This window comes from Diospyros lotus, chromosome 10 (assembly GCF_014633365.1).
Source record: "Diospyros lotus cultivar Yz01 chromosome 10, ASM1463336v1, whole genome shotgun sequence".
Taxonomy (NCBI): Eukaryota; Viridiplantae; Streptophyta; class Magnoliopsida; order Ericales; family Ebenaceae; genus Diospyros; species Diospyros lotus.
Genome location: NC_068347.1, coordinates 24,593,166 through 24,608,472, shown reverse-complemented (window position 1 = coordinate 24,608,472; position 15,307 = coordinate 24,593,166). Strand labels below are relative to the sequence as shown.

Genomic DNA, 15,307 nt, shown 5'->3' with positions numbered 1-15,307 from the left:
AAACAATTTGTTAGAATGACAAAAAGAACACGTTTTTAGTTTTCTCAAAACAGACACTCCAAACACAAAACTAAAAATAAAATTCAAAACTCAAAATTAAAAACTAAAACACAAAGAGAACACCACTTTATTTTGTCATTTGGGACATGAGTTATACGGCTATATTTATGATTTGTAAGAAGCTTCTGTGTGGCAAAATGAGTTTTAAGCATAAGATTGGGATTTTGTTTATTTGTTGGAAAATAGTGGGTTTTATGTAAATTTTGCTCCCATGATTTCATCATGCCTTTGTAATAGTTCTAAGATTCCAAGCGTGTTGCTTGATCGAGTTTTGAGTGTCATTCACTGCCTATTTTCTTTTGGGACTCGAGTTCTCGGCGAGCGAAGACGGTGAAACCTGAATCCCACCCAAGATGCCCAAACCTGTAGGGCAGAGCCAGCCTTCAAATTCGACCAGTGGCTGTGGTTGTAATCGTGGTTTACGATGGCACCTTTGGGGTGGGACCAGGGGCATCACACAAGACCTTAGCACTTATGCAAGAAAATTTCTTGGCCTCATATGATGAAATGTGCATTGTCATATCAAGAGGTGCAAGACTTATCACATTGCAAAAATTCATGGACAAAATATAGGTCTTTACACACCATTATCAGTTTTTGAAGCTTCTTGGGAGGATGTTAGCATGGATTTTGTTATTGGCCTACCTCGAACTCAAAGGAATAAAGACTCTGTTGTGGTAGTTGTTGATCGATTTTCAAAGATGGCTCATTTTGTTCCATCTAACAAGACTTTTGATAATGCTCAAGTTGTTGATTTGTACTTCCGAGAGATTGTGCATTGACATGGGATTCCAAAGACTAGTAATTCTGATCGCGACGTGAAATTCACGAGTCATTTTTGGAGAATGTTATGGTGAAAGATGGGGACGCAATTGCAATTTAGTTCAGCAACACATCTGTAAAGTGATGGTTAAATTGAAGTTGTGAATGGAAGTTTGGGAAATCTATTGAGAAGCTTTATTGGCAAAAATATTTGCCAATGGGATTTGTTACTGGCCAAAGCATAGTTTTCCTGCAATTGATCTGCAAGTCAAACTACTGGTCAAAGTCTTTTTGACATTGTCTATTGACAAAATCCAATCACTCCTATTGAACTTGCACCAAAAGCCACTTAGCAACAATTTAGTGGAGATGCTAACAAGAGGGCTAAAAAGATCAAGAAACTACATGAGCAAGTCAGAGAATAGATTTTGAAGCAAAATAAGCGTTATCAAAAGCAAGCAAACAAGTTTTGCAAGCTTGATACTTTCAAGGAAGGAGATTTGGTATGGATTCATCAAGGAAATAAAGATTTCCTTTGGGTCCTTACAAGAATGCCTACAAAGTTGAGCTTCCAGGAGACTACGGTGTGTCTACTACATTTAATGTTGTTGATTTGTTACCATACCATGGAGATGAGGACAAGGAAAGACTCGAGGACGAGGCTTCTCCAACCAAGGGAGCTTTATACGGTTTAGGATTCTTAATTGTTTGAGAATATATTTTATTTCTCCTTTTTGATTTAGGATTCTTAATTCCTTTGGGTTTTGGTTTCTTATTCTTATTTGGAGTTGGATCCCTATTCCTATTATAATTATTTTCCTCTTTAGTTTAGGATTCCCCATTCCTATGTAATAGTTTTATCATGAATTTGAATGAAATAATAAATCTTCTTTACAGAGAGATTTCTCTTATATGCTCTTTTTCCTTGTGGTGGATTCCTCAATATTGAAATGTAACTATATCCTTGGCATGGCCTACCAAGGTGGTGATTTGGCATTCATCTACGTCAATTTTGTTCATTCATAGTGGGGTTTAAACCTCCCCAAGATTGAATCGAGCAACCCATCCATGTTCCGATGTCATAATTCTTTAGTGATGTATAGTAGGTCAGACTTTGATGACTGATCTCAGTTAATGATATTTGGTTTGAGTAGTTGGGATTACTTTTGTTTCCTTGATTTGGGTTCTACATCAGTGAGTCTTGGTAGCGATGGTGAGATTATTCTTATGTTGAAAGGTCACAAGTTTGAGTTGTAGAAACAGCTTCTTTGCAAAGCAAAGATAAGGCTGCTTACTAAAACGACCCTCTCCTAATTCTCATGAAGCAGGGAACCTCATATGCTGGAGTCATCTTTTAGCTAAAAAGGTACTTTTGATTTTGAAGTTTGTGATGAAATTTATTATGTACATGGGCTACTAAAGCTGAATATTATTTTTCTCATCCTATAATATAAGGTGAGAGCTGAACATTATTTGAGGTAATAATGGATGTGGGAATTCCTCTCTAATTATATCCTTAGTTCCCTTAAATGTGATAATTTATTTACTTTATTTTTCATAGCATTCAACAATTGATCTATAACTCTTCTACAAAAGATAACTGGGATATCCATTCAAACGAGGGGACTTATCCTCGTTGGAGCAAACACTCCCTTGATGCACTCCAATGCCACAATGCACATGTCGGGCGTATGTCCAAATAATTAGATGATTGAGGGAACACGTGTGTACTGCTTAGACATGCATAGAATATATTACAAGTTTGAAGACAGTTAATTATTGTTTCTTCCGGCCCAAAGGGATAATCAGACGGAGAATTTGAGACAATGACGATCCGTACGGTGGGGCGTGGTACTTGCAAATATTCTGACGCTCAAGAGTTTAAGATGACAAGAGTTTCTATCAAATTGAAAAAAAACATACCTTGACCGGTGGCTGACTAACTTATATAGGAGAAAAGAAGAGAGCCCCTTGAATGTCGCCGGCCATTGTTTGAGGATCAGAAGCCGAGGATCTCGGGACAGTTGAGGCCTGTAATGGGCGTGGGAATCTTGGTATGGCGTTTATAGGATGGGAGATGCAGCTGAGCTGATGTTGATGAGATGGGGACACTGTTAGGTTGGTGTTGGACCAAGATTGGGCCTAGGGACTAGGCCCAATACCGAGCTAAGCGCTTACCGTTGGACCGGGCCCAATGGAAACTAATGCAAATCCATAGTTTTTAGCACTCTACTTCTCAATTACTGGAAATTCAACAAATTCAAATTCTCAATTTTGTTTATGGATGGACACCTTTGAACCACATGTGCACAATGGGGGAATAAGAGACTCTGTATAATGTTGCCTGGTGAGATGTTGGTGCAGTCAACTTTAGATCATTCTGTTCACAGAATCCATCAGACACCCAATCCAGCCTTCCATATCCCTCCCTATGTTTGAGTTAGCATTATTTTATCCATAGAACAAAATCATGTAGTCCGCATAAAAACTTGATGAGTATTTACTGTACAATAAATAGCCCACTACTTGCCTTTCAAGTGCTATGAAAATATTAAGATCATTTGATTAATTCATAATGGTGAATAAGAAATAAAAGGTGGTCCAGTCATGTAGTTGGGATATATGCAAGAACTTGGTTCTAGCAGCACACGAGAAAAGGAGTTGTCAACTCAATTATCCTGTAGAGAAAAAAGAAACTTGGTTCTCTGTTGAGAAACAATGTGGTAAAGAGATTGCTGCAGAGAAAGCATTGATTCACAGCTCTGCCTAGTGATTCTCACTCTAGCCTCTAAATCAAGTTGTCTATAAATAGCACACCGTGGCCTCTCCATTTAGTAACCTGTTAGTATGTCTACACAGGGCATCTTCTTGGAGTTGCAGCATCGTGGCTCGTCCAAGTTGGAATTGATACATACCAGTTCTTTTCTGGCTTGCTAAAAGCAGAAAATGATGATGTTGATAGAGCATAACAACTTCAACTTCTTAGCAAGAAAATTTATGGCACTACTGTCAGATGTGGTGCATCACTAGTTTTTGCTTCTATTGGGGCAGGGATTGGTGCAACTCTCTTTCAACCGGCAGCTGGTCAGTGGGTTGGTAAGTATTTTACCCCTCATTGATCAAACCTTTTAAAAAGCAGAACCTCTGATGTGAAATCTCAACTTTAGACTAATCTGGAATTATCTAACATGAATTGGTGATTTCCGCTATTTTCTTTTTTGGGTAGGTTGCGCTCTTGGAGATTTGGCGGGACCTGTTATTGCATCATTTTCTTTTGAGAAAGCTCTTCATTAAGACATGTAGAGCACTGGCTTGGGAATTTTTCTAGTAAATGCGTCCCATAAGGTCGGCATGACTACTTCCAAATATATATTGTTGTGCCATTTATAATTTTACTTATTAGATTTGTTCTTGAAGAAGCCACCCTTACCATTTCTTGTAAGTTCTGCATTCATTACTTTTCAACTAAGTTCACCCATGATCTGCGCTAGTTTCAAATTGCACTATTGTGATCACTGGGGAAGTATTCCCTGTTCATGATACAGATTTCATGAACTGCATTATAGCTTTGGTTTTTCTCAATCTTTATTTTGGAGCTTGTTTTCTAATTTATGTACTTCAGAAAGATAGGGTATCCAGTGATGTTCTATCTGTGGTTTGGAACACCTCCAACCTCTATTCAAAATGAGTATAAAGAGTTTATCGTTGGAGAAGTTTTGTTGATGTAAAATGAGCATAGGGAGCCTCCCATGTACATAGAGCTTGGGACGATCAAACTAATCTGCAAAATTATGGACTTTGAGGTGTGGGATACTTTCACAAAGAGAAAGAGAGACAAAAGATAATAAAATGCTTCATTAACCCATTTGGGGTTTCAGCTACTTCATTAAATACTCCTAGAACTAATACATCAAAATGACAAAATTGCCATTGTTTATTCACCACCAGACGCAAGAGACAGAAATATAATATCACAAACTTATTACAAGACTAACAAAACTAAATGGAAGTATTAGTCAGCAAATTACAATGAGAATCCTGTAGATAAGAAGGAGGTTTATTGATTCGAGAAGACCTGCAGACTATAATATCAGGAAGAAAATTAGGGCTAAAAGAATTAGATTCTGCAACATCTGGGGATTGAATAGGTGAATCATGTTTCAAGGAATAAGAAGAATCAAGGTTCGAATGTGGTAAGACCAAATCTGGAAAAGGATCCACCACCTCAATAGGAGAGCTGACAGAATGAAAAGGAAATACATTTTCATGAAAAACAACATCACGTGACACAAATGTATTTTTGGCAGCAATGTCATAAATTTGTAGCCTTTTATACCCGGAGGATATCCAAGAAAAACACAAGCGGTAGCACAAGGATGAAATTTTTCCCTATGAGAAGACAATGTTGAGGCAAAACATAAACTACCAAATGTGCGAAAGAAAGTATAATCAACAGATTTTTGGTAGAGAAGTTGGTAAGGGGACTGATTTTTCAAAATAGGAGCAGAAGTCCTATTAATCAAGAAAACAGCAGTGAAGATACAATCACCCCAGAATTGAATAGGCACTCTAGACTAAAACAAAAGTGCTCTAGCTACATTAAGAATATGTTGATGCTTACGTTCCACTACGAAATTTTGTTCAGGCCTTTCTACACAAGAAAATTGATGTATCACCCATTTTGTAGCAAAATAATCTTGAAATTTGAGCTCAGGAGCATTACCTGACCTAAATTTCTTCACTTTTGTGTTAAATTGTGTTTCCACCATAGAGAAAAATTTTGGGACAATAACCCTAGCATCAGACTTTTGCCGCATCAAGAAAATCCAAGTGAATCATGTGCAGTCATTAACTATGGTGAGAAAGTATCTATAACTAGCATATGTTGGAACATAATATGGACCCCAGGTGTCACAATGAACTAAGAAAGCATGTGCAGATAGATGGTTATTAGACACAAAAGATAACCTTCTCTATTTAGCCAATGGACATATGGAACAAGAAACATCCTCAGTGTTTTTATAGTTCAGCAAATCTTTCAAATTTTCCATCTTATGAAATGAAATATGCCCAAGCCTATTATGCCAAGTATGCTGCTTACAACATGAACCATATGAGTAGAAGAAATACATGTCTATCTACTGGTTGACATTCAGAATCAATAGAATCAGCATCAATGACATATAAACCTCCGTGAAGATTACCCCTGCCAATCATCTTCGAATGTTTGACATCTTGGAGAATACATGTGCGAGAGAAGAAACTAAGACTCATACAATTTTCTTCTGTAAGTGCACGGATAGAAACCAAATTAAACTTGAACTGAGGCACAAACAGGACATTCTTCAGCACTAAACAGTGACTAAGCAATACATTTCCAGCATATAATACAGAAATCCGAGAGTGATCTGGTAGAGTAATATATGTGTTCTGAATTGGCCTTAAATGAACAAAGGAAGACTGATTGAAGCATATATGACTAGTGGCCCCAAAATCCACTATCCAATACCTAGGATTATTGAGAATAGGACTCACTGAAATAGAAAAACAGGTACCTGATGCTTGGTCTTGGGAAGCATCAAGTTCTGCCCGTGTTTTAGCCACGTTTAGATGAGTGTTCAGCATGTTCAACAAATGCTGATATTGTGTAGGATTCAACGTTTGCATAAAATCTCCCATAACCTGATTATTGCTGGACAAATTCTGATGAGTCTCACATACTTGATTAACAGAGGAATTCATTTGATTAGGAGGTATTTGACTAGGATTTTTCTGCTTGAACTTATATCCAGGAGGATACCCATGCAACTTATAGCACTTGTCAATGGTATGACCATGAAACCCACAGTGTGTACACAATGATTTTTCTTTCTTTGTGGATCGACCATGAGCAGTTTTATGCATATCATGTTTAACATTGAATAGAGCAGAATCATTCCCAACAATCTTATTTACTACATTCCTCTGATTTTCTTCTTGAGAAATTAGAGCAAAAACTTTATTAATGGGGAGAATGGGATCCATCAATAGTAATTGACCCATGACTTGAGCAAAAGAATCATGCAAACCCATTAAAAACAACATCACATACTCCATGTGATAATGTTCTACTAATGCCCTAGTGCCTCCACATGAACAATTTTCGCATGTACAAACAGGCCTAAAATTACCAAGTTCATCCCAAATAGTCTTTAATTTGGTAAAGTAAGCACTTACGGACAATGAACCCTGAGTTAGGTTCATTAATTCTCGCCTCAGCTGAAAAATCCGAGGACCATTACTTTGTTGGTACCTCTCTTAAAGGTCTGTCCAAATATCTTACACCGACTCAAAATATATGACACTCGTGAAAATTTCCTTAGACACAGAATTAAGTATCTAAGAAATGACTATATTATTGTTCCTTAACCAGGAATTAAGTAAAGATTCATCACCTGTAGGTTTCAATATGGAGCCATTTATGAACCCTAGCTTGTTCTTCACCAACAAAGCGATCACCATCGCACGGCTCCAGGAGGCGTAGTTATCTCCGGTTAATGGTTGGGACACCAGGACCAGGCCAGGGTTGTCAGAATGATGTAAGAAGAAAGGACTCATTCCGTCGTCAATGGTGGAATTAATCCTTGACGAGGAAGATGATCGATTCTCTGTCGCCATAGATCAAAAATGAACGAACAGTTTGGCTGATTAAGAGGAATTGTAAGATTCGCGATTTCCAGAGGAAATTTTCGATAACAAATCTCCGAGCAAGAGAGAAAAGTTGTAGATATAAAAAAAATTTCAGATCTTCGAACAAAGAAGATACGAAGAGGAAATTTCAGATCTCGCGATCTCCAAACAAAGAAGATACGAAGAGAAAAATTTCAGATCTCTTGATCTCTGAACAAAGAAGATACAAGAGGAAATACGAAGAAATAAAAAAAAGGGGAGTCCGAACAAAGAAGACGCACGAAATTGATCGTTGATCTTCATATCACAGATCTTTTGTTCTTCGTATCATAGATCTTCGAAAATTCGAAGAAAAGGTGAAGCGAAGCATGCGGCGATAGAAAGAAGCCCTAGGGTTTCAAAACTGCTCTGATACCATTTCACGAACATAGAGAGAGACTAAAGATAATAAAATGCTTCATTAACCCATTTGGGGTTTCAGCTACTTTATTAAATACTCCTAAAACTAATACATCAAAATGACAAAATTGTCATTGTTTATTCACCAACAAACGCAACAGACAGAAATATAATATCACAAACTTATTACAAGACTAACAAAACTATTAGACAACTAAAATACTCTAATAGATACCTAGCTTGAGCTACACTACAAATTCTGAAAGAACGGATTTTCCCGCTAGAAACTCAAGCACGGATTCTTGTCTTCCATTCTACCCAAATTTTGTTCCTTGTACTCAGCCTTGAACAGGTACTCAGAATTTAAGTTTGATGTGACAATTATAGTTGTCCTCCTCAACTGCATCTATAATTTTTGGTAGCACAGTACAGTGAAATGGACCCTTTCCTTGTAGGTGTTGAAATTGAACCATAACCCTCCCTGCCTCAACCCTGGTAGCCATGTGATTGTGTCGTTTATTTATGAGTTAAAAATTGATGCAAGTAGGGGTGGCCAGCCGGGACCATGTCCCTCAAAAGTTTTCAAAATTTCATTTGAAGATAGCTTGCCACTCTCAAGAGCGTCACGAAAATACTTATTTGGCTTGATTCCTGAGTGTAATAAATAGTCTGGTATTCATTATTTGGTGTGATATATTTTTAACGACTTACAAGTTTTCTGACTCACTTACACATATTTACAAATTTTTGCTTTCAACTTCTTGTCATGTGTCTCTTGTTCATCATCGTCCTTACTTATTGTGTATTATTTTGTTTTAATTCAATCCTCACTTCTCTTTCTTCTTTATTTTATTTTATTTTTTCCTGCAATTTGCTTGGTTCAACATCCGCAAGGAAGTGTTTCAAAGCCAATTATGCACTGTTTCTTTTAGGATAATGAGAGCCACTTGAATACAAATTATTAATAGGAAAATCACATAAATGGCAATGATCTCTCATCTCATACGCAAGTTGGTTATCTGATTGACCAAAAGCGACCGACAACTACCACAATTACACAATGCACTTACCTGGCCTCTCCATAGGCCATACACGACATTTTCCCCAAGCCAACAGCATTTATTTCACAAAGCCCTTTGGTAACTATCGTGATTGCTCATCCCTGAAAGGTCTAGCACTGTTATCTGGAATGGTTCTGGTACCTCTCACCAAATATCCTTCATCTCCTATAAATACCCAACACAAATTCTCACCTTTGCTTTTAGCTAGGTAGTAAAAAACAGAGATCACACACAGAGAATGGCTTTGAATTGGCTTCTTCATGCTGCATGCACTATAGTTCTTGGCCACTCTGCTGACATGAACACCCCACAGGACAAGAGCATTAGAACATGCTTGACTGGAAAGAGCACCCAAGAAAATATTTCCAAGAGTTCAGAAAGTGCCGAGTGGATGGCTTCCCAGATGGAGAGTTGCAGAGAAGAATGCTCCGTGGAATTCCAGATGCCTCTCCACTATCCGCGGTTTGCAAGGGAGGACTACGAGAAGATGGAGGAATGGAGGGTTGATATGCTTCTCAGAGAATATGGGATTAGTTTCAGTGGCACTCTGGAAGAGAAAAGGCAATTTGCCATGGGAGCATTCTTGTGGCCTGAAGCCTGATCAACCTTCGAAACTCATTGGCTTTAAGGATGTTTACTCTCAACAAAGGTGTTTGATGAATTGTGCGTGTTCTTCTGTGATGGATTTGTCTGTTTAGCTGTGGATTGGTTATGGTATTGAGAAACCTTTGTAAGGGCCCTTTGGTTGGCATATTTGGAGTTTTAAGCGTTTGTTTAGTTGTGAAAAATTATTTTCAGTTTTCTATCTTTAATGTTTTATAAAAATTTTAGTTTTCATTTTCTGTATAGCTAGAATTTGAGAAATTCATTCAAATATTAGAAATACAAAAAAAATTAATTTTCAAACTAAAAAATTGAAACATATGTTTAAAAAGGAGAAAGATGTTTAGCATCTTTCGTGTTAGAGGGGAGAAATAGTGATAATTTGGAAAATTGTTTTAAAAAATCATGTTTTTAAATCTCTAAATTAATAATAAAATCTTAGAAAATTTATTTTAAGTGTTTTTCAAATTTAGTTCAATTGTGAAAAGCCACGATTTTAAAATTTCTATTTTTTATTTGTATTTCAATAATTTTTTTAATTTTTTGTTTTTTTAGGAATAATTCTCAGAAAAACTAGACCTGTGTTTCACAAGAAACAGCTCAAATGAAAAAAAAATTACATTTTTAGTTTTTAAATCTTATATTTTGTAATAAATTTTAATTTCTATTACAATTTATTCTTTCTTTTGATATTTTGTTAAATTATGTGAATGAAAATTAATATGGATATATTAATATAAATTTCAAAATTACTTGACTGTAAAGTTTGTATTAATTTTAATATTAAATTATTTTTAATTTAAATTAATATATTATTATGTTAATTTTTGTTAACAAAATTAGATAAAAAATTAAAAAACAAAGTGTTGTTGTTAAAATACAATAATTAAAATTAGTTTGTTTTGTGAAAACTCAGCAAGCATATGTGACCAAAGGCATCTTTTGGATAACGCAATTCAAACGAAGCCTACATTTGCGGAGGGCGATTTTGGCAGCACGGTTTGGCAAAAACCAGCCTATGTCCATGCTTTTGGTGGCCAGTTCGTGATTACCTTCATCTACGGGGAGACTTATGCTAACATGGAGTGAAATTTTGATATGCAGTTCGGCTCTTTCAGCCTACATTCATGATAAGGCGCCAACAAAGTGGACGAAAGTCCTAGGTTCTATATTGTTATTGTGTTTAACAGGTTTCATAGAAGTCCCAAGATTTTGTTATCGCAGTTTGGATTGCCTTACATCCTTAGATTTAATATTTTATTTGTCGCAGTTTAGCAGAAAACTAGCTTACATTTGCGCAAGATTTTGGTAATACAATTCGATGTGAGCCAACTTACATCTGCAAGAAAGAATTTTGATTGGTGGTTTGGCATTGCGCCTACGTCCACGAAACAGGATTGTTAAGGTGGCCCGACATGCGAGAGATTTTGATTGATGGTTCGGTATTGTGCCTACATCCACAGTACGAGATTGTTTTAATAACCCGATCTATGGGGCATGGAAACCTGATGTAATGATGCTAATATTAACTCGGACCATGATGATGATAATGATGATGATGATGATAGTGTTGCTACTGGTACTGATGATGATACCAACAATTGTGGCAAGAGCTACAGTTTTGTTGATGTGGTTCAACCGTGGGCCTATATATGCAATGTAGAGTTTTTGTTCATGCGGTTCGGTATTGCACCTACATCCACAATTGGAGATTTTTGTTTGAGTAGTTCAACATTAAACCTATATCTGCAACTAGAGATTTTTGTTTGGGCAGTTTAGCATTCTCTGCCTACATCTGTAACTGAATTAGAATACCAGACCACTATTGAGGGGATCATCCTATACAGGTTCTGATAATGGACGTGTGAGACTACTCTAAAAAGGTCACGTAGATAAGGCAAGGCATTATGTCTGAGAAGCTTTCGGGAGAAGCACATCTACAGGAAAGAACTCGGTATAACTTCAAGGATGCCATGCAGGTGCCTTTTGTTAATGCGGTTCACTGTGACCTACATTCTTGATTGGAAATTTTGCTCAAGCAGTTTAGCTTCTTGCCTACATCCACAACTAGAGATTCAAAGGAAGGACCATGCACTTGCTCAGTAACTATGCTCATGAGACAATATGGGATGGTGCCTTTGAGAAGAGCATATTGCATCCATGATAAAAAAATGGCTATGGCCGTGGTCACTTGGGCCATGGCTTTGAACATGGGCAAGTGCCTTTGTGCAGACAGCTTGTCTGTGTTACGAGGGATGGAACACTAAGATTTTAGATGGTCTCATTGACAATTGATGTTGGTGCTTGGAGGCGACTTTGCTCGAGAAGATAATTGTTGTCTGTCCTAGGGGGATCGAATTATACTTGTAGTTTTACATTCATGAGAAAAGATCAAGTTATGTGCTTAAAGTTGTCTCAAGAGGTTGATGTTCATGAAAATTGTAATACCCCAAGAGTCCAGAGAATGGTAGTATATATCGAAGATAAGTAAGGAAGGAAATAACACCAGCTGGATACCTTTTAGGCTGAATGTAGACAAAGAACTCCGAGATTAAGCGTGCTTGAGCTGGGGAAGCTCGAGAATGGGTGACCTCCTGGGAAGTTCGCATAGGCCCATCAGGGTAAGTTGTTCCGGTCCTTCCTATCACTTGATGCAGGATGTTACAGGTGGTATTAAAGGCGACCCCCGAGCCACTGAGTGCGGTGGTGGGGCAAACCTCAGTGAGGACGTTGAGTCCCTAAGGGAGGTGCGTGTAGGCACCTTAGGCGAATCCCACATCGACCATGCAAATGGGGGAAATCTAGGACCGGTTGTAAGGTCGCATGACGAGGACATCATGTGCTCAAGGAGGGAGAATGTAATACCCCAAGAGCCTAGAGAATGGTAGTATATATCAAGGATAAGTAAGAAATGAAACAATACCAGTTAGATACCTTTTGGGCTGAATGTAGACAAGGAACTCCCGGGTTAAGCGTGCTTGAGTTGTGGAAGTTCAATGATGGGTGACCCCCTGGAAAGTTCACGTAGACCCATCAGGATAAGTTGTTCCGGTCCTTCCTATCGCTCGATGCGAGATGTTATAGGTGGTATCAGAGCCGACCCCTAAGCCTCTGAGCGCAGTGGTGGGCAAACCTCGGCAAGGACGCTGAGTCCTTAAGGGGGGTGTGTGTAGGTACCTTAAGCGAATTCCACATCGGCCATGCAAATAGGGGAGATCTTGGACCAATTGTAAGGTAGCATGACGAGGACGTCATGTGCTCAAGAGAGGGAGAATGTAATACTCCAAGAGCCTAGAGAATGGTGGTATATATCGAGAATAAGTAAGGAAGGAAATAACACCAGCTGAATACCTTTTGGGCTGAATGTAGGTAAAGAACTCTGGGGTTAAGCGTGCTTGAGCTGGGAAAGCTCAAAGATGGGTGACCCCTTGGGAAGTTCGCGTAGGCCCATCAAGGTAAGTTATTCCGATTATTCCTATCACTTGATGTGAGATGTTACAAGTTGGGGAGTATTTTGAAGAAGCTTGCGAGCCGGTTCCTAGTTCCCCAAGTATTGATCCAGGAAACTTGAGAGTGTAGCCTCACTAGAAGTGGCTCCGAAGACCTTTTATAATATTAGCTTGTAAAGGTTGAGGTCTGCTTGAAAGAATTGGTTCCGGTTGTTAAGGCTTCCTTGTATGAATCTGGCGATGGGCAGGAAAGCTTCTGAGGAACTTTGGGAAAACCTCGTATTTGACCTTTTGTACGTTTCCTAGAGATGACGCCAAATTGTTGTTGGTAGAATACAACAATTAAAATTTATTTGTTTTGAGAAAACTCAGCCAACAGTTGAAAGAATGAGAAATGTCCTTTAGCTTTCCTGCCTTGACCACAAGACCCAAGGGGAAAAGAAGTCATTCGTGGTGGACTAAGTTTACTGGCCTAGAAAACACTTGATCTTCTAGCTATGAGAGCTATGGAATCGAAGGAATTAGAATTGCTACGAGATGTCAAGAGATCCTTCACTTTGTGGACAGATCTGCAAGACGTAATTTTTAAGTCAAATGAGGTCTTCATGCTGTAATGTCCCGAATCAAAAAATGAATAAAGATATAATTATTTCATAGCATATTTGATGGCGATAATGGAATTTAGGAGACAATTTAAGGGTAAGAATAGCTGAATTGATAAAAGGGAACACCCTAAGATGCACATGACTTAAAAGAATGAGATATCCACAGTGAGCATATTAAGACAAGATTTTTAGGGTCGAGAAAAGTCAAATCAAGAATTGATTTTGGTACAACTTCGGACCAGCTAAGAAAATTGAACCGTCGTAGGGGAGTCCCAAAAAAAGCAATGGGGTCCTGAAGAAATGTAAAGCTTTGTATGAGAAATGACCCTGAAGAAGACTTGGGATAAAGCAAAGAAATTCTTTATCAAATGCAAGTTTGCATAAGTTTCAAGCCAAAGCGTAATTTTGGAAAATTCCCAAGAGGGGTCGAAACGACATTTTTTTTTAAACTTCGGGGGTCAAATGAGAAGTTTAGAACATAAGGGTCTCAACGAAAGTTTTGGAAAACTCAGGGACTTTGTGGAAAGGGCCGAAATGGCATTTTAATAATTTAAAGAGTGAAAGTGCAATTTCTAGAAAAAGCTTGGCAGCCATGGCCGACCAAGCTTTCACCCACCCACTCCATCGTCACTTTCGGCTACTGGAAACTCGAAATAAAGGTCTAAGGGACCCTAGAACTTGGCCTAGAGCGATCTATGGCAGACAAAAATGATTAAAATGGATAAAATTCAACCGAGAATGCTCGAAAATTTCCCCACTGTAAATTGATTTTTGGGCCATTCTTTCGATGAGTTTGGATGGATCCAAGGCACAGGAAAGCCTTAGTGGTCTTGGATGAAGCGAGATTTGGTCGTTTATGGTTCAATTTTGGCTATAAATAGGGGTTGGAGTGGCCAAAAATTTCAAAGAATTGAAGCTAAAATCGAAGGCATTTTTGGAAGAATCGAGAGCTAAGGATAGAGGGCTTTTGATCCTTGAGAGGAGTAGAACATTTCTGGAAAGTTTGGTGAGCAAAGGCGTAGAAACGAGTGAGATCCGAAGCCTCGCCAGAACCCTAGGCGGACGCCGTGGCTGAACCTTCGAACCCCCGGTTGGACGCCTTCCCAGGCTCTTTTCGAGCCATTTCAGGTATCATCTGGATCGACTAAACCTATAGTTTGTCAAGGTGTAAAAATCCCAACTTTTCGATATACCAGCACTAGAGAAGATGATCGGCGCGTGAAGCTTATCCGCCAATCTCACTCTCTTTTTCACGCACAAGCGCGTGGGGCCTTAGTATTTTTTTTTAATTTTTTTTAAAATTCTTAGAAAATTATTTTAAGATTTTATGTGTAAAAATATTTGAAAAATTATTGATGTAGGTATTTATTTTGAAATATTAGAGAAGAAAATTGGAGAAAAATAAAGAAAAATGTAAGAAAATTATAGAAAAATAGGTTTTGATGATTATTAAAATAAATATATTAGATATGGTGCTTTGGGACTTGAGGTGAAGTAGTTTGTGCTATCTTTGAGATTTGGCACGAAAATTAAGGTGGTGCGCACTTTTTGAGATATTCTGAACTTTGTTAAAAGTAAATGGTACTACTCAATTGGATTTAGTTTATGAAAAGGACTTGTAAGCTTTTTCAACCCAAAACCCAGTTTCATGAAAGTATTTTGTTATCATGTTGTCATGTCATGGTATGCTATTGTATCA

General features: G+C 37.9%; 1 protein-coding gene across 1 annotated transcript; it reads left to right on the top strand.

Annotated features, from left to right (window-relative positions):
- Nucleotides 1–9,100: 9,100 nt before the first annotated feature.
- Nucleotides 9,101–9,756, top strand: LOC127811887 (uncharacterized). The gene has a single exon (XM_052352082.1). The coding sequence runs from the start codon at nucleotides 9,190–9,192 to the stop codon at nucleotides 9,550–9,552; it is 363 nt and encodes a 120-aa protein (XP_052208042.1). The 5' UTR covers nucleotides 9,101–9,189; the 3' UTR covers nucleotides 9,553–9,756.
- Nucleotides 9,757–15,307: the final 5,551 nt, after the last annotated feature.